Raw genomic sequence first — 24,115 nt, 5'->3', positions numbered from 1 at the left:
GCCAGCAATTTAAAAAGAATTTTCATGAACTTTGTTTTTTCCTTCATGGTGAAAAGACTGACACATATCTATGTCTCCATGAGAGATCAATAAAAATGCATGACCAACTCCAAGGGAAAGGAGATGTGCCTTACCTGTACTTATATTGTCAGACAGTGAAATACAACCTCAATGATGCAGTTGCTTGTGATGAAACACAGTTTCATGCGTTAGAGTGAGGATGTTGCTTTTTGTTTCTGCCTACCTAGGCATCCTTAGATGAAATGCGAGGCAGAGTTCACAGCATTCGGGAAGCATACAGAAGCAAGCTGTTAAAGGCTGAACTCAGAAAACGTGAAGAGCTGGCAGCTCATGAAGCAATGCTGCAAACAGAGCAAGAGAAGAAAAGCCAAGATGCACGCCAAAAAAAGCAAGGAAAAGGTTTGGGGAAAAGAAAGCAGTAGGAAGTACTACAGAATTTAACTCAACTGTTTGGGAAATTAAATTTATATGCCAAGATTAAAAAGACTAATTACTATTTTCCAGTGTTTGTGTCAAGTGTATGACATTATATCTGTCTGCTTGGCTCTACCAAAAAAAATTGATCTAGAATTCTTTTAACACAGTATCTGATATTTTGCTTTTCGTAAGTGGTACTCATTGCTATTAACTTTTGTACATTTTACTGGAAATAAAATTTTGCAACAGATATCTATACTGTATTCCATTTTCTCCCACAATCATGTTCTTATCCTGCTTTTTTCCAGCCAATCCAGTCAAAAACAAGCCGGAGTTGTTACAGTGAATGTAACCTATCAGTTTTTTAAGTCATTAATTAAATAGCAGCATACCACATATGTCATATGCAGTCATTAGAAGGCTTCCCAAAGCCTGCTTTAATAGACACGGACTATCCCTGTACCATAGTATTTGTTCTCATTCACATGTGGCGTCATTCTGATAAGTGATTTTGAATCTCACAGTAACTCTCTGTAGTGGAAAACTCATGGCACAATCATTCAAGGCTTCTCGAATGCTCCCTAAAATCCTGTTACTCTCTTTCCTAAGCTTTATTTTTCCCTACAGTGTCTTTGGAGAAGTGATTGCTCAGCTGAAACTTAAGTGTTTCTTAAAAGTATAACCTGTATGTGAATGAAGTGGCAATCACGGGCTTTTTGCATGAAGGATAAAATACTTCTGCTCAGAATTCTTAAACTTTTTAGTACTGTCAACAAACAAAAAAAAGTACATGTGCAATAGCTGGCACTCCATACTCAGAGAAAATGATTAGAGCTCTTACAACACTGAAAACTCGTCCAGACGGAGCTGTTATAAATGGCTTAAAGAACTCTCTGTCTTCGTATTCACATGCAGACGCCTGGGAAGCTAGACTGCCTACATGTCGTATACATACAATATGTCCATTCCACTATCTAGGCAACACTGGAGACTGTGAGTCACCTATTTAATACAGATCACAAGGAATGTTACCCTTTGTGTCCTGGCCACTGATACTGGGTAGCCATCACATTTGAAACTAGTCTTTCTTCTGAATCGTAATGACACACCAGAGGTTCAGCTTCTGCTGGTCTTGCTCACCTCCGTTTTATTAGAACCTCACTGCTTGACTTGAACTTGACTCATTTCTCTTATCAGTCTGTGATGTCTGTTCTTTGTACACTGCCACACCTACACACCTGCTGTGATGCTTCTTCCTTCATTTGGCCTCCTCCCTCCCGTAAAACATAAACTAAACTCACTGGATTGTTTTTGTGTTTGCAAATAAAGGACAGAAACCAGAATCCTAAAGCTGCACTGATGATGTTTATTTCAAAGAGCAGGAGTTAGGTTTTGCTTTGACCCATACAGGCTGCAAATAAAAAGCCTGTCAGTCTTGTGCTATAATTGCTCTGACTTTGTCCTCTCTATTTTGGAATATGGGCTATACTGCTTCATAATATTCCAACTTGTTTCCATGGCAATAGCACGTGTTGGTTGTCTTCTTATGTGAATCTCTAATGAGCTTCTGTAGAGGAAGATCAAGCTGAAGTTCTGTTCTTGATGTCACTGCAAGTGCTATAATGACATTCTGTTGTAAAAATCAGTCCAATTCCAGAAGCCAGCATAATTGACATCTAAATGTCAAAAAATGCAGCTAATAATCTGCATGATCACAACAGTTATAAACTGACTTGAACTCAGACACAGTGTACTCAGATCTGTATTAACAAATCTAGTAATTCTGCTGTTATTCACAATTCTAAGCTTCATAATTTCCTCATTATAAAGAATAATGTGGCATAGTCAGAATCTGCTGTGTCTCTGTTGGCTTATTTGTCTATTCAATGATGTGGGTATGATGATTAAAAGGTCACACCGTTTAATTGCATGTACTATGGAGCATGCAGTGTTTTAAGAAAAGCACAGTTGTGGTTTTATTAAATCCCTGTGGATAGTCCAGAAAAACAAAAACAAAAACAAAGATACAAACAAACAAAAAACAACCAACCAAACAAAAAAGCCAACAACAAAAAATCCACATATTCTGTAGTGGAGCCAGGAAGACATTTGGCCTTGTCCAGATTGTGCCAAAGAGTTCATATACACTGGACCCAGAAACAGGCAATGAATGGAATTTCTAAAAGCTCAGTTTTACATCAACACAACAGCTTACATCGTGCACTACACTGCAGGCTGAGTCAGTGGGTAGATGAGAACAAAAATTACAACAAAACACGCCTGTATTTCAAAGAAACTCTCTGGAATAATACAAGAAGCCATCGTGTTTAGCACTTTACTGTAAGGAAGACAAGAAAAAATATCAGATGTGTATAAAATGAGGGTTTTTTTGCCTCTCATTTTTAGCATAAGTTGTCCTAAAGTCAAACTGTGCTCATACAGGGATAAAGTACTTTTGTCGCTTTACCCTCTGCAGGAAGACTGCTTTTAAGTACCACAGTTTTGTGAAATTAGCCCTTATATCAAAGGAACTTGCTGCCTGTATTCAGTACAGTAGTTCAAGTTCTATTTTTACAGATGGCACTCATATTTCTATATGTCATATTTCATCAAGCATCTGCATTTCCCCTAGTGTATGGGAACTGTTGAGTCATAGCCTGAACCTCTGATTGTACTTGTGGGGAAAGGACCCAGTTAACCCTGGGAACACAGGTGAAGGCAATTCAGCTGTGTGACCAGAAGAGGTGGAGCCTGGCTGCACCTCTCTTAGACCTGGTTTAAGGGCTGACAGAAATTGGGGAAGGGTGTGTAGTTGGAGGTTCTTCCTTTGTGGAGTTTTCTCTGTGAGCCTAGGTCTTTGGAGATGGGTGAGTACCTTTCCTTTGTAATAACAAAGGGCCTGGAGTGATAGAAAGGTGTTGTATCTCCTGTGTCACTGTTCCACTGCATTGGTCTTTTTGATTGTTACACCTAGGTTTCCTGTAGAAAGATAAATAAAATTAAAAATCTCTGGAATATGGGCAGTTGCTCCTGTTTATGCTCTCCTCGACCTTCAGTGCTGGATTCAGTAGAGGCATAAGAACAAGCTTTAAATTATTTTCTTTCTTACTCAGAAAAGGACTTCAGCAAGAGACTGAAACATGGGGTCAAGGCCTTTACAGGATCAAGGTATGATTGCTTGATCTTTCCAGATTATGTTCTTTTTAGAAGTGCAATAGAGAAATGGCTGCGTGGAATGATACTTCACTATCTATCTGACTTCAAGTCAGAGCTCCTTGGCTTTGAGACACAGAAGGGTGGGCTTATGTTTCATTGCTTTTTTGTTAAAAAAACACTTCCTTTGTTTCTTGTTAAAAACTTCCTTCTAATGCTACTTAGAAAAAATCATCCCTTAGAAATCTTGAGTTTGTTACTTCTTCAGCTTACAATTTTTGTTCGTGGTACAGTCTATATATAAAGAACAGCCCAGATATCTACACTGATCTCTCAACATTGCAGTTGATTTGTCTAATGACTTAAAGAGTCGTGTACTTCTCTGAAATGCCAGGTCCTACTCCTGAGGAAGGGTATGGCAATAGCCACAGCTGTATGTGCCTTCAGCACCTGCAGCTAATGAACCAACACAAAGCTCCTTCTAATCTCTGATTAAAAAGCTGCTGGACAGGCTTTTAGCAACTGCTCATTCCTGAGGGCTGCACAAGAGGAAGCAGTTTGAGGAGTCAGCACAGTGATGTATGGATCAGCTGTGCAGACTGAGAGCCATGGTGAGCTCAGAGCTTAGGGCAGCACTGGAAATATTTTGTAGTTATTCTTTGTGATTGGCTTTAATTTTGGTTAAAGATAACCAGTGATTCTACAAGGCAGGGGAACACATTCAGGGACCTCTTTAGGGGCTTGCTTCATTTTGAAGAGGTAAAACAAAAAAGAATTGTTTGCTGTACTAATTTCTGATATCCTGTTCTCCTCCATAGCCATCATACAGAGGAAAACATTCAGTAACTTCCATTCAGCTAAAGTTCTGGAAAGTTTCAGAGGAGACTGTGAATGCCACAGATGAATGAAAGCCTCTCAACGTGATGGTGATTAATCCCCGATGATTTCTTCCACATTTGCTTGCTTTACTTCAGTGTTTTAAAAAAAATGGTGGCATTCAAAAAGTCATGTAGGCACCTGAAAAAGAAACGACTGATTATCAGTCCCTGACTGATAATTCCTTTTAATGGGGATTAACTTTGTAACGAGTTAATCACTTTAATAACTCTTTGTAGGTGTGTTCTGCTAAGCTTCAGCTATTTTCACTGCTTGATCCTTTTCTCTTGACCAGCTATTAGGAACCAGAGAGGATCCTTTTTCATTAAAATACATATATTCAAGTTACTTTATAATGCAAGTAGCTTCATTAATCTTCAAATGACTGGTCCCATCTGCTTTGCTTTAATTTGGCTGGCATTTACACGATGAGTTACAGACGAAAAACCAGACCAAGTCCGTTACAGGATGCCTCACTGCTGAGACAAGCAATGATGTGCTGTGAAATGAGGCTCAGTGCTGAGTTTCCAGTCTGCTCACCCCAGCAACGTGCAGTTTACCAGCTATGTAAGGTCTCATTTTAATTCAAGGAAGAGATACAGCATTTATGCACATGCACAGCAATTCCTCTCCAAAAGGCAAGAAAAGTGTCTACATATTTTGTCTGGCAGAAAACATAAGAGAATAGCTTTGCATAATCACACAGCAGCTTGCAGAATTAGAGAAATCTCACTTCTGGAGCTCTTCTTTCCATGATTCAAGAAATGAATGCAGCCCTAACAATGTTCAGGTAATGTTTCAATGACTTAATTATTCTTGTTATTTGCAGAAAAAAAAAAAAAAAAAAAAAAAAAAAAAAAAAAAATAATTTTGTAGTATCCATCTCAAAGGAGAACAAAGATGGAAAGCAATGCAGTAGCATAAAGGAAAGATGCTTTGAAGATGTTGTAAGCTGAGATAACAGAGAAGATGTGGGGTGTGCACATGGTTGAGGTAGGACTGAGGACCTTAGTAAGAATGTGCTTAGGATTGGCAGTTCAGCAGCTAGCAGGTTAATCTGAGACTAAGCAAAGGCACAGGTATGAGTGTGGTGAGGGCCCGTTGTGTCAGGTCAGGATGTTCACTCTTTCCTTAAACATGGGTGCCTCTGCCCAGCAGTTCTCCCTAAGGGCAAAAACTAACTGGACGTTTTACAGGTGGAAAATATATTAGAAGAAGACATCAGCTACAAGCAGTCAAAGCTATCGGCGGTGGCATCATTAGGACTGCTTCAAAAATACAGAAAGTATAAACCGCCTAAGGGGAAAATGGAAAAAAATCTATCAATTTATCTTTCCTCATCTCTGCTTTGTCCATATGGTAGCCAGTCAGCTCCAACTCTTCAGTTTTTTAAGCGTTTTTGCACTGCAGCTAGAAGTTGAATTGGTTCTGGAGAAAGTGGTTGGCAGAAGATAGAACCATAGAAGTTGAACCTCCCACCTGAGTAGACAAGGGAATCCAAACTTGTACGTCACAGTGTTGTACACATTCCTTTAAAAACACCTCTCATGGAAAATGGGAAGAAAAAAAAAAAAAAAAGAGTAGGAATTAGCATAAGCACTGGATTTGTAGCTATCTTTCTTCAGATACAGAAATGTATCATAAGGTGTAAGTTTCAGCTAATGAAGAAATCAGAAGCTGCTTCCACTCACCTTTGCATAATTGCCTGTCATCACTGAAAACATTTTCCCTTACTTTTCTGTTGTGCCAGTGCAAAAGGTGATTTTCCTAGCAGTGCATCTCTCACACTTGCTTGAGTGACTTTCACAGAACCTAATCAGTGGTGCAGTTTCAAAGACTCCATCAGTATCTTTGCCCTTTCGTTATTCTCTTCCCCACATGTATTAGCCTTAACACTGCAGCAGCTGTGTTGCAGATGGAAACTTGGAAACTTTTTTGACAATTGATGTTCTTAAATACCATTTGTAGATAGACTGTGGATAAATTCAAGCGCTGTTTATGGTGAGTGTATGTCTATTTATGTATCTGCTTTCTCTTAATGAATCTGATTTATTCACCAGAAATCTGGCTAAGGTAAAAGAATAAGTACTTCCTTGTCACATCACTTATAAAAGAGATGCACAGAAAAACAAGTCAAGATGAGGTATCGTTCTATCTCCAGTCTTCTCACTGACCTTAGCAAAAATGAAGACTCTATTATTTTCCCCAAGGGGCCTATCAGCACTTGTGTTGCTATCATCCAGATAATTTAGCACACTGAAACAAGGTTAATGCTGCAAATCAGGTGTGAGGCATTTTGTCAGGCTGTGTCCTTGCCCAGGGAAATTCAGCTGGAGTATTGCTGGAGTTCTGGGACTTCACCAGTAGCATGCATGAAGATAGGGTACTGAGATGACTGATTGCCTTCAGATATAACAGGACTCCAGGTTGCCTCGTTCTATTCCTTTTCATGGTTTCCAGTGGTTTTATTGCTGCTTTCGTGTTGTTAGATGGGAAAATAATATGAATAAAGTGTAAATTAAGTATTTAATTGACTCTTAAAGAAGCCTATAGAACAGTTGTGCCCCAGTTGTGTTTTTTTTTCTCGTGCTCGCACTGATAGTATGGGGGCAATGCAGAACTGGCCAACTCAGTCTGGATGCTGAGTCACTCAGCCGGTTCTAACAATTCATAACGATGGCTGTTGCCTGGAGAGATTTCTAAAATGAGAAGCCTGGATTGTGTTGATGCCAACAGGTAATAAGTGTTGTGAATTAGGTAGTTGAGAGTGTGTATTTTACTAAATCATTTGTATGTTTTTTGTGCACTGTGGACGCTGCTGATTTTGTGCATAAAATCTAAAACCTTGTATCTATGAAACCAAAACATACAGTTTTGCAGAACGCTTTCCGCTCATATTCGCTGTTTCCTAGTCCTGCGGCAACACATTTGAGCACCCTCAGCGCTTCTCTTCCAGAGCGGCTGCAAAAAGCCCTCGGCTCGCCGGGACCTTGGGCCGGATGCACCAGCTGCACTTGCGGCAGCGGCTCGGCAGAGGGAGACGTCTTCGTGCCTGCGCCCGCCGGAGCGGGAACGCGGCTGCGGGTTCCTGGGCGGGCAGCGCAGCTCGGCTGCTCCCGAAGCCCCCCGCGCGGCCTTCTCCCTCGTGGCGGGGGCGGGCGTGCGGCTCTGCGGGCACCTCCCTGTGGGAAGGGGAGCACGGCCAGAGCCGTGACGCAGCCCTGCAGCTTTCCCCTCCGAGCTACGCTGGGGAAGCGCTGGGTTTGTGCTTGACCCCGGCTGGTTTCTGAGGCGCTTCTTTAGTCTTTTACTTACCCCACAGCAAAATATGTACTCAGTTTGGAGTCGTGCTATAAATAAAATAAGAAATAATAACTGAAAGGCACTGGTCTGCAAAATAACAAAAGCTCAGCGCTTTCAGCTGGGCCTTCAAACCTGCACCTCGGCTTGCCCTACTTTTCTTTGGAGGAGAATGGATCTCTGTGAACTGAAAGGATTTTGCGTGGCTCTCAGCCCCTCTGTCCGTTCAGAGGCAGGACGTGTGACTGCTCTGCAAACAATCTCAAGCAAAGTTAATCCAGCCAGAAAGTGAAGCTTTGCTGCCACCCCCCCCCCCCATGAAGCACAGTCTGTGTGCAGTTAGCTGACCTGAGCCTTTGAGTCCTGGAAGATTTCTGCATGTTTTGCTTTCAGTGCTTACCCTTGGGCCAGATGATGGCTCTGCCAGCCCTTCTCCTCCAGCAGGGTTGACAGTGGCACACAGTATTGATCTCACTGCAGCACAAGAGGTGCAGCTAAAATACCAATAATTGCTTGCCTCATTCAGTGTAGTACCATAAACTTAAAAAAGTACAGGTGCTTGTTCAGGAGGCTAATAGACTTAAATCGTTAGGAATACCTGCTGTCCATTGCGTCTCCTGACATTCATTGTGCTGTAGCTGTGGCTTGTTTTATTGACTCATTACAAGGATATAATGCACCAGAGACTCAGGAACTCGCAAAAGGAAGGATCTGCTGTCCCATAAATCACCCCTCTAATTTTGTAACACATTACAGTTTCAAGTCACATCGTGATGTTCCCAATCAGTTTCCGAAAGTTAGGTCTCTATCTAAACTGGCTTCATTTTGTGAGAAGCTGAGGAACTCACTCCAAATTGAGGCATCAAAAATCAGGCTACTTTGAACTAACTACTGGGGAGTCTACCTCTGAAAACATGGGCTGCCATCCCTGAGTTTAATGCTCTTGTTTTAAAATATTCCCAGGGAATGAATAAGCATAAAAATACTCCAGAGAACTTGAGGGTGCCGCTCAGTGACAGAGAACCTTTCTGTGCCAGTGAGGAACGTGAGCTGAAGGCCCTTGCCATGAACAAAGATCCTCTTGGACAACATGCTTGATCACATGAGGAATGAGCGTGTGATCTGAGACAGCCAGCACGGCTTCACCAGAGGAAGTTCATGCTTAACCAATCTGCTGGCCTTCTATGATGGAGTGGCAGCATCGGTGGACAAGAGAAAGACGACCGATGTCATTTACCTGGACTTGAGCAAGGCCTTCGACATGGTCCCCCACCACATCCGTGAGAGCAGCCCTGCAGATAAGGACCTGGGGTCTTGAGCTGTTGGAGAGGGTCCAGAGGAGAGCCACAAAGATGATCAGGGGGCTGGAGCGCCTCCCCTATGAAGACAGGCTGAGGGAGCTGGGCTTGTTTACCCTGGAGAAAAGAAAGCTGTGGGGTGACCTCATTGCAGCCCTTCAGTACCTAAAGGGAGCCTACAGACAGGAAAGGAGTCAACTCTTTGAACAGGTAGATAACAGCAGGACAAGGGAAATGGTTTTAAGTTGAGGGAGGGAAGATTCAGGTTGGATGTCAGGGGAAAGTTCTTTACTATGAGAGTGGTGAGGTGCTGGAACAGCTGCCCAGAGAGGTTGTGGATGCCCCATCCCTGGAGGTGTTCAAGGCCAGATTGGATGGGGCCCTGGGCAGCCTGGTCTAGTATTAAATGGAGAGGTTGGTGGCCCTGCATGTGGCAGGGGGATTGGAGATTCGTGATCCTTGAGGTCCCTTCCAACCATGGCCATTCTGTGATTCTGTAGTGAAGGCATCATACAGGTACCAGCTCCACTGGATGTGCATCTGCTTGGCTGTGGACAGGTTCTTCATTTGGGGTCACCATGTCCACACTCTGCACCTTGCTAAAAATGAAAATGGGGAATTGGCATAAGCAAAGGTCAGTTCTTTTGCATTAATTCTTGCAAGTTCAGTTGCACCAGGGCTATGCCCTCGTGTGTAATGTTGTATTGTTGGTCCAGTTCCTGGCTTGGTTTTGACTCAAGTCAGTGAGTGCTGTGCCAGAGAGCATCTTGATGTGGTTAAGGTGTTGGTGTATGACAGGGGCAGTACTCAAAGTACCCAGAGGGACGGTAGGCACTTTGGGTAGAGTTAACCCATTTGAAGGAGCAAGGAGGTAATCATCCCCCAGTACAGAGCACTGCTGAGGCCTCACCTTGAGTATTGTGTTCAGTTTTGGGCCCCTCAATACAAGAGAGACATTGAGGCCCTGGAACGATTCCAGGGAAGGGCAATTAAACTGGTGAGGGGTCTGGAGTATTCCTCTTATGAGGAGTGGCTGAGGGAACTGGTATTGTTTAGTGTGGAGAAGAGGAGGCTCAGGGGAGACCTCATTGCACTCTACAACTTCCTGAAGGGAGGTTGTGATGAGGAGGGGTTTGGCCTCTTCTCCCAGGCAACAAACAGGACCAGGGAAATGGTCACAAATTGCGCCAGAGGAGGTATAGATTAGACATAAGGAAGATCTTCTTCTCTCAGAGTGGTCAGGCACTGCAATGGCCGCCCAGGGAGGTGGTGGAGTCACCGTGCCTGGCAGTGTTCAAGAGTTGCCTGGATGAGGAGCTGTGAGGTATGGTTTAGTTTGTTGGTAGCAATGGTAGTGGGAGGACAGTTGGACTAGATGATCTTGTAGGTCTTTTCCAACCTTGTGATTCTATGATTCTATGATTCTAAGGGAAAGAAAGTTGAACTGGTTGGATATAAGCCATGCTGTGCCAGTGGGTTTAGACGTGGGGTATTGATGTAGGTATAGTCCATAGTGGCGTAACATTAGCATTTTGCTATCTACCCCTTGAAACCTAGGAGGTTTCATAAGTAATTATTGACAGAGGGCATGTTGATCAACATCTCCTAAAAATCTTAAAATGTTGTAGGCTGAGCAAAGAAAGCAGTAGAGAAATGTTACTTAAATCCTGAGAATCAGGATTGAATCCTCAGATCTGTGAGCCTGGGGACTCAGCCTTCTTCCACAACAAATTATGCCTTGTGCTTCTCCATGATACCCAACTGAAGAAAATTCCCTGATACACATTTTACTGTATGGCACGGACTTTTGTTGTTGCTGGGGGAGGGAGATAGGTTTTTTTGTTTGTGGTTAACTCTTTGATTGAAGGACTTTGTTAACTTTGTCAAATTTAATTTCATGGAAGAAAATAACAGGTTTTTTGGTTGGCTGGTGACCATCAACTTTTGCACTACTTAAGTTTTTGAACAGCTTATTGACCTTTTAATTTATGAATTTGGTATGTTTTAGTACGCTGTTTTTTTCAGCACTTTTTAAAAAATTGCTGCACTGAAAGCTGCAGCAGACCTCTTAAATTTGTTTAGTACTTATTTTACAAATATCATCATGCAGCAGAAGTTGGCATGAGCCTATCACTTTTCAGAGACAAGAAGACCAAGAACCTTCTGATGCAGAACAATCCGTGCAGTCTTCTGCCTACAATAAAATTTTCTTCCCTAGTATGTGGGCAACAAGAATATCATAGAGATTATAAAACAGATTGAAGCTCTCATTGTGTTTAAGATGTAGTATATATTAGGATATGGCATTTGTCTAACGATGAATCTTATGGCTGAAGTGTTAAAAAAGAATTAGTCTGGGAATTTATCCACCAAATAGCTATTGATGTTAACAGAAGTGGTCGGATTGACTTTGGAAATCTCCAGTTATAATCCTTACTATAATTATGATCGTGCTTCTCTATAGAGCACAACTGAGCCATCTCTTTTGACTCACACCACATTCCTACTGAAGTCAGCAGGAGCTGTGCTTGAGACCAAGCTCTCAGAGGCAGTACTGCTTGTCAGGAAGTAAACCAACTGTTCCTGTAAATTGGCTCCCTGAAATGGACTAGTTTCCCCTTTGTATGGTAATAGTGCTAATCAAACACAGCATTTTCTTTGTTCTGTTGCCACAGGAACAAAGTAAAGCCCAGGGGACTGATGGCAGCTTGGAGTATTTTCACACCTGTCCAGAGCAGTAGAAGTCTTAACTAAGCTTCTTAGAATGGTAGAGCCAGGGGCTTGCCCGAGTCTCTTGAGTTCCCATTCAGTAATTCACTGTCAAGCACAATCTGTTTGCTTATAAATCTTCTCCATATTAGTTTTTGAATGGACAAGTAAAATATCACTAATTGATTTCTTTGTCATGATTAGAAGGAAGTAAGTAGATTTACTGCGAGACATGTAAACACTCAGGTATATTGTGGAAAGCTTACCTAGGAAAAATCTATCTTCATCTCCCTGCTCATGGCATCACGTACTCAGAAAAACTGTGTGTATCGATTGTGGATGAAGATGTTAATTGCCTGGCCAGCAGTGCAGGCTCCTACAGGGAGGGGATGTGTTTGGGAAGGAGCTTTCAATTTCTGCAGAAAAGGGGGAAATAAAGACTGTAACCCAGGGAAAGCCTGGAACAGTGAAATCCATGAGACAATTATTATTCATATAAAGATGTACTACTGTACGAAAGGAAGATCTTCACATTAGGAAGTTTTTATAAAGGTTAGCTTGCTGACAAATTGCTCCCATTATCTCTATAATCAGTTGCTAAGCTGTAAAAACCATCTCTCACAACCACAGCAGTGGAAGTGCAATCCCAGGAGATGCTGCACAGCCCTAACAGCCTGTTCAGATTGACAGGGGGTGAGGGGCTAGGGCTGCCGTCCCAGGCTGTGCTTGAATTCTCCTGGTATTGCAACAGTTAAAGTCTGCACCCTTTTGTTTTCTCAGTATTTATTGGGGTATCAGTGAGTGCTCACCTACACTGATTGGTAGGTTGGAAGGATGTAGCCATTTCTTCAAGTGGTTGCAATCACCCTTAAGGATCACGTTCCTCACCTTCACATATCCTTTATGGTTTTCTGCCACAGTGAAGACTGTTTTAATCTTGAACCATATCATCATTTTAATCTCAGAGTTTGTTTGGACTGACTACTCTGTACAAAATCAAGTGTCAAATGCTTACAGTCAAGCAGTGAAACAGACTGGAGGTGCATGAAGCTGGGAGCCTGGGTCATCACCCTGCTCTTTTCTAACTGTTGTGCTTTCGCTGCATGCCACCACCATCTTCAGATTTGCTCTAACTCTTGGTGTGTTGTGTCAGCAACACATTGCATGCCAGATGCTGGTGAGGCTCCTGAGGCAAACCACATCTCTGGCTGCTCGTTGTTTTTTCTCCGGATCCAAAGCCACTGTTATCACAGAATGCGTGCTGCAAAGATTTGAGGATCCAATCAAAGCCCTTATAAAAGGGCCCAGGGCATGCTCCATCTTGCTTCAGACAGCATTTCACCTCCCACAGCCATACAGCATTTTCTGCTAGAGCAGCCTGATGAACTTAAGCTACACACATTTCTTTATCTTAGGAGTGCGCAAGGGGGAAAAAACAACTAATAACAGGCCTTGAATCCATTTGCAAAGCTGCCAGCGTAACAGAGTGCACAGAGCTCAGAACTGCCAGGGATCCAGGAGCTGCTTGGCATGGAGAAGGCAGAGCAGCACGTAGGTCCCCCCACCCCGTGCCCAAGCACCAAAGGAGGGGTGACAAGGAGCCACAGGCTCTTGTTGTGTGTCAGCCTGTCAGCCTCCCTTCTTCCCTCACTCAGTGCCATAACCCCACCAGCCTTGTGCTCACTGCCTTGTTTGCCAGCCTGCCTGCGTCAGCAGTAATACGGGAGCTCAGCTGCTCATCATCCCAGCTGATAATGTCTCGGGAGGAATTAGGCAAGGCAAGCTGGCTGGAGGGAGAGAGAGGGTTTGAAGTGAAAGTAATCACAGGCACAGTGATGGGAAATAAATGAGATCAGGAAAAAAAGAATAAACCACCCACAAAAAAATACAGCACCTCACAAGTGGTATTCTCAGTCTAGAAAAGAGTGTATTTTTAGAAGGATGGGACCATTGCAGTACTGGGTGGGAACAGCACATCCCCTATGGACTTTGGCTCAGGACTACTGTAAAGAAGTTGCCACAAGGCAGATGTCATTCAGCTGTGCTACAGTGATGCTCAGGGGGTGGGTTAAGTGGCTGGGCTAGTCTCTTGTCTACAGATGAGATGTGGCAAGAGACAGGCAATGCAGGAGCACCGTGCAGGCACTGTGCAGACTTTCCCTCATCTGAGCCAAAGCATAAAGCTCTGCTTGCCACAGGTGCTTGGTCCCACACTACCCAGCTGAGATTTGAAATGCTTCTATCCAGTGAGGACCCTGCTAATGAGGGCATGACAACTGCTTGAAACTGTGGTTCCTGGTGATATGAGGAGCAGTCCCTGATACTTCCCTCATCAGCAGAGTGAGCAAACACAGGTCTACATCCAAAGAAAGTGTACATTAAATCAGTTCCTGTGTTACTGTAAAGCTCAAATACAATTTGATTTTTTTTCTCCTCTTCAGCATTTTACCTGCTGTTAGAATGAGAGCAACATTATTTTCCTACTCCTATTTGCTCCCCAGTAGAGTATGTCTCTTTTCACTGAAATTCAGTAAAGACTGAGAAAATGCTGTGGCTAGCTCAAGGCTCTTTTGCAAGGTCTTTATCTTTGTAGCCTAAATGGACCTGAAGACACAACAGATTGTGCTCTCAGCTTGGGAAAAAGAAGAAACAACTCATCCACATAAGTTATGCTATTTATATGTAGGAACAGAATCAGGCTGTTTGTCTACAAATGCTCTGCAGACCTCCAGATACATGGGTTGCATGCACAGTCACAGTGCCTTGTCTGCCTCATGCACAACACATCAGCATGGATCTCCCACATGCCACAAAGGGACCTCTGCAGGAATGTCGCCTGTTTGGGGTGCCAGCCCTGGGCTGACCATGGGGCTGCAGTCAGAAGGGTCAGTTCAGAAAGCTGACTCACCTGGAAGCAGGGAAGGAGCAACTGTGACAGCAAAGTGAGCTTCTCTTGGTTTTAAGAGTGCTGCGTGATATCTTCAAATCTGGAACCAAATGTTATAATAATTTATGCCATGCTTTTCCTTTGAATGGATATACATTTGGATGTATATTTCATTTGGGACGTGTATTTTCTTTCTCTCCAGAATTTTTGCAGAGTTCATCAGCAAAAGATTATTTAACAAAAACTTGTCTTTTTTTTTAAGCAATTGCTGAATATGAAAAATTTTAGCTGAATTTTCAGAGGCTGGTGGAAAACTGCCTGGGAAAGATGCCTGCACTCTGCATATGATATGAAAAGTAAGCCGAGAAAGGGGATACTCTCTCGACTGAGTTTTTGTCCAGTGGTTACATTTAAATATTCAACTGCTGTCATGGCAAATCCTCCCTTGAAATGAGTTATTTTGCCTGGCATCGTGCTGTCCAGTCAAATTGCATTTCATATCCTTATACAGAAATTATCCCAAACCATGTTTTTGCCCTTAAAGTATGCCCCAAGTGGGCAGGCAGTCTTTGCTAATAAGCCTGAGAGGAAAAGCCTTGCTTAGAAAAGTTAAAAAACCTCTGAAGGACTGTTCATTTTGGCAAAAAAAACCACTTCATGCCCTCTAGAAGAATATTATTAAGCTGTCGCCTGTCAGCTAGCTCATAAATTATCAAGGCAGAGCAAGTCTGGTTGTTCTGCCATTTATAAGACTACTTAAAATAAAATTCATCACCGAGGTTTGTACCTTATTGCTTGATCCTTTATAAATGACTGTGTGCTGCAAAGCCTTTTTCCAGGCAGAACACCTGTTTGGGTATCACAAATATGAAAAGAAAGTTGCGTTCATCAGAAACACCCTTTGTGCAAGGACCAGCCCCAGTGCCTGCTATCTGCCTCTGGCTGGGGTGGTTCTGCTGCATCTGGGGCTGGGAGCAGAAAACTTTTCCCCTGCTACCAGCACAGCCATCTTGCTTCAACAGCAGGAGTCTCTCATATTATACAGGAGGTCTATAGGTAATCATGGAGGCTTAGCATTGTATAACCTCTGGGTTGCTTTTCTTTCCTTGACTTGGATTTTTGTTCAGGAAATTCAAAAGCTGGTCTAGCCCCTCCGTCGTCTCTTGGTTAATCATCATTTCATTGCCACGGAATTCACTGTGGGAAGTCTTCTGAGAAATCTAGATTTAGCTGTGTTCTCATTGGATCCAACTGAAAGCTTTTTTGTTGTACAATGCAGGCATGTCTAGCATAGGTTTTGATGTGGAGTGAAGCTTCTCATTTTCAGGTGTTCCCTGCAAGAGCTGCTAACACATTTCTTCTCCTTTTATTTCAGCTGATTTTTTCCCATGGGACTTTGCTACTCACAAACGCAGTAACTGGATATAAAAGCAAAGTCCTAGCAGGACCCTTTGTTTTCAGTCAGATCCCACAGGGTTATCCAGTCACCTAAATCTGCATCTAAATTAAGCACCAAGACAGTTGACAGAGGAGAAGGTAACTGACTGAAAGTCTGAAGAACAGGCTTTTCAGCATGGACATGAAATGAGACAAGCAGTGGCTGGCATAGCAAGAACAGGATGCAGTGGAGATGGGGCTGGCCACCAGTGTCCTTCTAGATCACTGGGCCAAAGTATCCAAGAGTGTGAGAGTAACCAGTGCTGTGGATCCTGTGCACAGTGAGCGGTTTTAGCAGAGCTGTGTTTGGGCTTTCCATCCCAGCAGCTGGGGACTATAGCAGTTCATTGTCTATTAGTGAAGAAAGCCCTCTTGCAATCCTTAAAAAGCCTAGGGTGTAAATCTTGAAACCCATCCACTGCATCTCTATTTGCTACCTGTGGTACATCAGGGGAACAGCTGCTCACAGCTCCTACTGGTATCCACTCACAGATCAGTAAGTGAGATAAGGAGTTGGCCACCAGACTTGTTCCCTACTAAAAGCTGTTTATTCTCACTTTATAACACCAGCCAGAGGCCTGAAAAATCAGAGATGACTGGAACCAGCCTGTGTACATCTGTCTAGATCTCCCTCTGTGTCTATACATACACACATAGAATAACTTGCACAAGGCATGCAAGATTTAAGACTAAAGGGGAAGAAGTATTACCCACATGTTACACATGAGGTGCTGAAGGAACAGGAGATGGCATGGTTTCCAGATCATATTCAACCTCTGTGACAGATTTGGAAGGTCAGCCCAAACCTCCAGGGTTAAACATCGCTCCTTCGTGTAATGGAAAGAAAGAAAGAAAGAGGCTAATAGGAATAAATAGGATTGTACTTACTGCAGAATACTTCTAATATTACAGTAACCTTAATTCCCTGTCTGAGGCTGTCTTCCTGCTTTTTCTTCTCTAAAGCAGGAGCTGTAACTCTTATTTTTGATTTTTTTCCCCCAGCAAAACCTGTAATAAATCAGACTTGGAAGCTCTGTGAAGATAGTAAAACCCAAACTTTAGTCAGCTCCAGGCATTTTATACATGACGCATACACTCATCAGTGCTCACTGCTGTTATTTCTCTGCCAATCACCTTACTCAATGTGAAGATGTGTCACAACACTGAGCAAACATGGAAACAGACACTTTAATCAACCATATTTTCCCCATCTGGTAACTTCCCTTTAACATGGTAGTCCAGCTTTCACACAGATTTTATAGAGAGAAAGTTTACAAGCAGTAAAAATTAACAACCAGTATATAGGCAACAAACAAAAATCAACAACCCCCCTCCCAATCCCCCCCCTGCCCCCCCCCCCTCCCCAGCATGTGCCTGAATGGATCTAATTCAAACTGTGACTAAACTGAGGTTGCTTTTCCATGAGATATTTTGCCTGGGGATGTGCAGTATGCAAAGAATGTGTGATTCATCTCAGCCAGAGCCAGACCAAGAATGACAGGAAGAAGTTCAGGCTACAGGCACACGAAAGCAGCCATGACAGGAAAAGAAAGCTGTGCAGAACTGTTTTGCACATGCCAGGGTGCCCGTTGCCCTCAGAGCAATAACTGGGCAGCACAATGAAGTTCTTCCCTTCCCACGTGCCTGCAGAGAACTTAATTGGTATCCTTCATCTTTCCCTCTCCCTCCCTACCATGAAAAAAAAACAGACTACTGTGATTAAATGCTGGAATAGCTGATGCTTCCAAGCGTTCTACTCTGCCTCTGATGACATACGAGTGAGAGCCACTCCATGCACCCTGAAAGGACTTTTATTTGGAGGACTTCTTTTCCAGAAGAATATGTACTTAAGTACTCTGTGAGAACAGGGAGCCTTACTGATGACAGTCCTCTCAGTTGTCTTGTTCATGCCATTGATTAGGGGTATTAACGGTCACAGAAAGATGAATACCTGTGCAACCAGAATCTGACACCTTGTATTTGTCATGCCACCAAATAGTATGTTCTCACATTATAAAGCACTTCTGTGGTGATTGGAATCAAACTGTGAACATTAGTAAACGTGAAAGCTATTTTAATGCCCAGTCATTGTTGCATCTCATTCAAATACTGCAAGGATGAATGTTGAGTGGATCAAGTTTCAGAGAGGCTTCTCTTCTCATCCTTCAGTGTGGCTAATTAAACTGCCACTTCTCTGCTTATTCACTTTCAGTAAGACTGTTGGAGAAGAGAAGTCAAATGGAACAAAATGCACATCAGAAGTTGTATGTTCAAAATTGTCTGAGAACGGCAGTTAGTTTGTTTTCCTAACAAAGCTAAGCTAATATGGCAGCTCTACCTGTCTCTTTTTGTCCAACCTTTTCCTTTCAATTCCCTTTCTTTTCCATCAGCTGCCTCACCCCAGTCAAATTTGCAAAGAACTTGAGCAATAAAATCTCAAACACATTAAGTTCCTGCACTCCTCTTACTGGCAAATGTAAGCAACCATCTCCATCAATGAAAGGAGGGCAAAAAGATATATGACGCAGGGAAATGTTTGTGCTCCATGATAGGAATACTGGGAAGATATACAAAGCAAGAATTATCATGGCAAGGACACTCAGGGGTTGCATGACACTTATCTATGGAAACCTAGGCTTTCCTATTTTCATACTAGTGGAAATAATTGTGCCAGTGAAGTTCGCTGGCATGGTAACTGCTCTGTTTAGTTGTGTAGTGCCCACAGGGTCTTCGTTTCTCCAAATTAACTAATGAAACATAGCAGGGAGTAACTGAAATAAATTATTAACTGAGAATTCTTCCTGGCATCTGCTTAGATTTTTGTTCATTGTGCTGAACTATGTACAATGTTTTAAAATTAGAAATAAATTATGTTGAAAACTTCAACTGAAATCTCTTTGTATCTATTGTTCTCATGTAATGTATGTGTGATCCAATACAATTTTTCCCCAACATAAATGTAATTGCTAGCAATACTAGCATCTGAGCCTTCTCTTCATTGTGGTACATTTCAGCATTACATTTTGCCCCCAAGCTCTATCCAGCTGGGATGTTGGATGAGGAGTATTCATTAAAAGGCAAATCCAGAAGCAACTTAAAATATCTCCCGCAACTCCAAATGTACATTCAAAATGTCCAAACATCTCAGAGTAACTTTTTGCTGTGTTCTTTTTCTTGATGGTGGTTTAGAGGCAGCAGAAATAGTTGTGACGTGTCTAAACCGGACAGAGGAAACCACAGCATTTTTGCAGCATAGGCAAATATCAGGAAGTTGTCTTATGCTCAGTTTTGGCATTAGTTCTTAAACTCTCCAGTTCACTTTTCTGATGCAATTATGCTTCAAAACAATATCACGGCCAGCAGGCTTCCTGAGATAAAAATTTTGCTGCTCTTCTGACTGTGCTGCACTGTTCCAGCTCTGGTTATCATCTCAAACTCTCTAGCCTTCATTAACTGTTAAAGAGGAGACTGCAATTCTTCTCTTCCTGATGAAAAAGATTTATGAGATCTATCAAGGCCTTGTCTTTCTTATTCCCTAAGCCTCTTTTCCTTTCTTCACCTGGCGATTGTTGGCATGCTGAGGAACTGTTCTGGAATTGAGTGATGCACTTCACTCACAGGAGAGAAGCAGCAATATATTTTATTGATGCAACAATATCAAGAAATGATGATTTAACTAAGTGTAATGATGAATAACACAGATTTAACAAGATTCAATGGCAAAGTACATTCAGATATGTACTCCATAGAAAACAGGATCAGATGAAATCATCCAGGAGACACTCCTGTTGAGTTTTGAGGTTTAGAGTTGGCACCTTTCTGATCAGAAGAGTTTGGGCGCAGCAGCTGGATCCAAACTTAGCCCCAGGCTTGGTCAGCAATTTATGTCCAAAAGATTATTTGCACAATCAATCCGAGATGCAACTTCACAATGTTTGCAAAGTTTCAGCATTCAGTCACTTGTCGAGGCTTCTTTGTGAGTAAGGAATCTCTCAACCTCAAGGAACAAATCTGAGAGTCATTTCTACTCAAGGGGAGACCCTGGTATGCTGCCCACTGCCATGAAAGAGAGATGAATGGGTCCTGGGCTATGCATGTTCATGGGGTGAGTTATTTGACTCATAGTAATGTTTGCATACCAGCTGTACTTTTGCTGGTACATCCTCAATTAGCCGTTAGCTGTTGTGTTGTACCTCCTCCAATCTGAGCTCCTCCAATTTGGACACAGCCATCACAACATCCATCACTATTGTCACTGGTGATTATTGCTTAAGCATATTTATGAGTGAAGGGCCAGGTTGGTGTGCAGAGGGAAGTATACTGCCATTTTGGGCTGACAAGTACCCCACCCAGCATCAGGACATGCAGTTTTCAATTCACACATCACCTTCTAGAGATAAATTCTAGAGATAAATTAGCTGAGTATGAATAGTGATGGTAATTCTCACAAAGATAGTCAGCTCTCCAGTAAATAATAGAAATGTTTATCTAAAGATCTTTTTATCATCTTTCTGAAGAGTGAAAGCAAATAAGCACCTAAGTACCTAAATGCTAGTAAAATTGCTGTTTGTATCCGCATTGTGCAAAAGAGATCTCTAGCTTAATTCTCTCTAAAGACAAGATTTGGATTCCGCAAGTTGACCAGTGATTCTGCCCATTATTTATTTGGCCAGTTTCACTCAAGTTTATTTTAAAGGTGGAGCTCTCAAAATTTTGTTTTCTCTATTCTTTCTAAAGCCATCAGCCAGAAGAAGAGGCATTTTTACTGCTGCAGCAGGTACAGTGTACTGGGAGGCTGAGCAAGGAAAGGCAGATCTAATTTTCTCATGCTTTAGTTCATTTTACTCATAAGTCAGTTAATTACAAGGAAGTTACAGTAACTTTTCATCACTAGTTCTACTGCAAGCCAAACACTTGTCCTCCACAGGGCTGTCACTCCAAAGTCAAACATTACAGCTGTGCCATCTCACTTTTAAGCATGGACTGACAATGAGTTTTCCCTAAAGGTTTCTCTAGACGAGGGGACTCAATGCTGCCACTACATCTTGCCATTGCACCCAAGTGACCTTATTTACTTCCCCTTGAAGGGAAGCAGCATTTTCTGTGCCTTTGCTCAACTTTCGTTTTTCCTCAGCCCTAACCTGGACATAAAGCCAGTCCCTGGCTCGTCCCTCCCCTTCTTTTTTTCAGGAACTGTTAGGAAAATTTCTTGAGTCAGTTGTGTGTGCAAGTCCTCCTGTGGTTTTAGAAACAGCAACAGTGAGGCAACATTTAATTTGTTGCTTCTAGTTCTCAACCTTGAGAGAAAAGATGGTAACTCTTAATTGTGGTATATTGTGCATACGCTCCACGGTTTTCTCTGATTCTTGGTGCCCAGAGGCCTGCAAACCTAACCAACCACAGACGCAAAGCACCTCATGTACAGATTCAAGCCAAGCCGCATTGTAAGATGTTTGCATTTTATAGTTCCTGTGAATTTGGAGAAGTTATACTCTATTGCTAGGAATTGTTAACCATAGGTTCAGAGCTCCTGAAGCTAATGTATACAGATACAAAGGATTGCAGGAATGCTGACATATATGTAGTGGTCAGGGCAATTACACAGTGAAGGATACATAGGGATATTTTTTAAAAGGAGCCTAAAGCTGTCCAGATCGGTCATGTTGCAAGAAAAAGGTTGCAAGATTTGATTTTTAGACCTCATTCTTATTTTTAAAAGTTATGTTGGAACTCAGAGAGGTTGTTTGCAGACTAGGTCTTTTTTGTTACCTAGCACTGGCTGTAGAGCACAGCAGATTGTGCAAGGGTTCTGCAATAATCCAACAGTGGCAGGTTTATGTGTGAACGTTGGCAGGAGTTAAGCTCCTGGGTGAATTTCGCAAAGCTACAAATGCTCACTATTGCTTCTGCCTCAGGTTTGACCATTCTCCTGTTTCCCTATCCCTCCTCCCTTCCCCTTCCTGCCCATCATTTGCCAAGTCTAAAGCTGTCCCTATCAGAAGTAAGAGCTGTAATGGTCTGTGCTGCTTTATAGCAGCTTTCGGGGAAGCTGTGATGATAGGAATACAATGAACATTGGTCACGTTCTAATTAACCTCAGGAAAATTACTATCAGGAATGCAGAGCGTTCCCTTGGAATAGGTACTTTAAATGGCTGATTGCATGTTTGTCCATGAAGCTTTTATTGACCTACATAACAGCTTTGGGGAAATCTTGTGGGGACTGTGAATAGATTTCCATCAGAGGAGGGGTGCAAAGCCAGCTCGGATGCTAAGAGGCAGTCTGTTGCATTTAGGAAATGTAATGAGCAGCCATACAAGTGGGTTAAAAAAAAAAAAAAAAATTGTATGAAAAGATGAAAAAAGGAAGGCTTTTTGCTTAGCAGCTCAGAGGCTTAGGGGCACCTCAGCCACCAGAATCCAGCAAATTCAGACTGAGGAATCCTTAATCATCTTGCACCAGTGAAAGCTTTTCTGCACCAGAGCAATCAAATCATATTGTTGTGCATACTGACAGAACTTAGTAAACTGTTTAGGACAAGCTACAAAATGAAAAACTGAGATGAATTGTCAACAGACAGTAATAAGGTGCAACACTGCAGCTTGTCTGCTGCTCATGATTTTTTTAGTGTTGATTTCAAAAATCTCTCCAGTGTGATTTTGAGAAGTCCCTATTGAATACATTACGGGGTGGTGTATAGCATTTTCCTGCCTTCGGGCTTGAGATTCTTGTTTAAAATGGAATTTCCCCTTCCCCCTCATTCCAACAAAGAGTTAATTTGTTCCCACACCTCAGTTTGTGTGAACAGATGCCTCCATCTCTGAGCTCACAATTGCTGGCTGGGAAGTGATTCAGCTACTAAACATTTATAAGTGAGCAGGGGAATAATCACTGGGCGTTGCTGACATCTGAAGAAATAATCTTGTGTTCACCACTTCGCTAGCAAATGAGAAGGGACAAAAATAGAGGTCCAAGCTGTTTCAGTGAGGGGCTGCATGAGAAGTTGTCTGCAGTGAGGAGTCATCGAGCAGTGCCATAGGTGCTCCTTGCTGCAGACAACTTCTGATGCAACCCCACTGTAACAGTAAGCCCTTCTGCACTGAGTACTGGAACAAAACAGATAACTTCCCTGCATAGACAGTATTGCTGAATTCCAGTGAAGTAAAAGTGCTAGAACAACAGGCGAGACTGGTAGATATCAACATGGCCTCTCTGTCTTCCCCTCATGGTCACATCCTGACTCACCCCACTGTTCCTATCTAGGAAATTGCAACAGATATGAGGAGAACAATAACACTGATAGGGCAAATTCTCAGCTGCAAAACACAGTTTTTCAACAGAATCACAACCATAAGCCGATTCATGTGGATGAGCTTTTCATTTCATGGTGTGACAGCTGTGCATGGCCATCTGGAATGTGGCTGATATTCACATCACTGCTACCATTGCTGAAATGCACCACCCACCACCTCACTGTGCTTACATCCACTGTTTGGTCTCCAGAAATGTTCAGTAAGCACTGATGAATGCCAATTGGTGCCATTTTTTCTCACATGAAAAAATTCAATTCCACACCTTTAATTCATCTGCACTTCCATGTCAGACACCATTCTGTCAGACTGTCTCTCTGCTGCCAGCTGTTGCACAGCAACAAAATGTAACAGAATATTGGCAGAAAGGTTCAAGATCTACTGCCATACCACCAATATCCGTCTCTGATGTTGTGGACCAACATAATAAAATAAGAGGCACTGCTTTCAGAGCAGCCCTTGAAAATGAGCAGCACCATGTCCATGCATGGTCACTACTGTGGCAAATGGATGGAGGCACTAAGGTTGAGGGGAGGGAGTGAGGATGTGGTATCTCTGTAACTTGGGAGTCTGTCTGTAGCGCAGCCAAACTCAGCTACTAAAGTTTTCATGAGGAAACTAGAACCAGCAAACAAAAAAAAAACACAGAAAAAAAAAACCCAGAACTAAAAACAAAACAAAACATAAAAACAAAAAACAGAATGGTC

General features: G+C 42.5%; 1 protein-coding gene and 1 long non-coding RNA gene across 2 annotated transcripts in view; both read left to right on the top strand.

Moving 5' to 3' along the window:
* ADGB (androglobin) overlaps positions 1-1,196 on the top strand; it is a 71,499-nt gene extending 70,303 nt beyond the window's left edge. The window contains exon 36 of the mRNA XM_042895214.1: positions 249-1,196. Coding sequence (XP_042751148.1) covers positions 249-443 — 195 coding nt within the window. The 3' untranslated portion in view covers positions 444-1,196. The remainder of the gene's footprint in view (positions 1-248) is intronic.
* A 2,053-nt stretch (positions 1,197-3,249) lies between these two features.
* LOC122194347 lies at positions 3,250-5,764 on the top strand. Its single transcript, XR_006183117.1, has 4 exons — positions 3,250-3,305; positions 3,552-3,606; positions 4,410-4,517; positions 5,664-5,764. It is a non-coding gene; the product is annotated as an uncharacterized LOC122194347 (long non-coding RNA).
* The last annotated feature ends 18,351 nt before the right edge of the window (positions 5,765-24,115 follow it).

The sequence above is a fragment of the Lagopus leucura genome, unplaced genomic scaffold, assembly GCF_019238085.1.
Source record: "Lagopus leucura isolate 7727_CA_CO unplaced genomic scaffold, USGS_WTPT01 Super-Scaffold_73, whole genome shotgun sequence".
In the NCBI taxonomy this organism is placed as follows: domain Eukaryota; kingdom Metazoa; phylum Chordata; class Aves; order Galliformes; family Phasianidae; genus Lagopus; species Lagopus leucura.
This window is presented reverse-complemented; position numbering and strand designations above follow the sequence as displayed.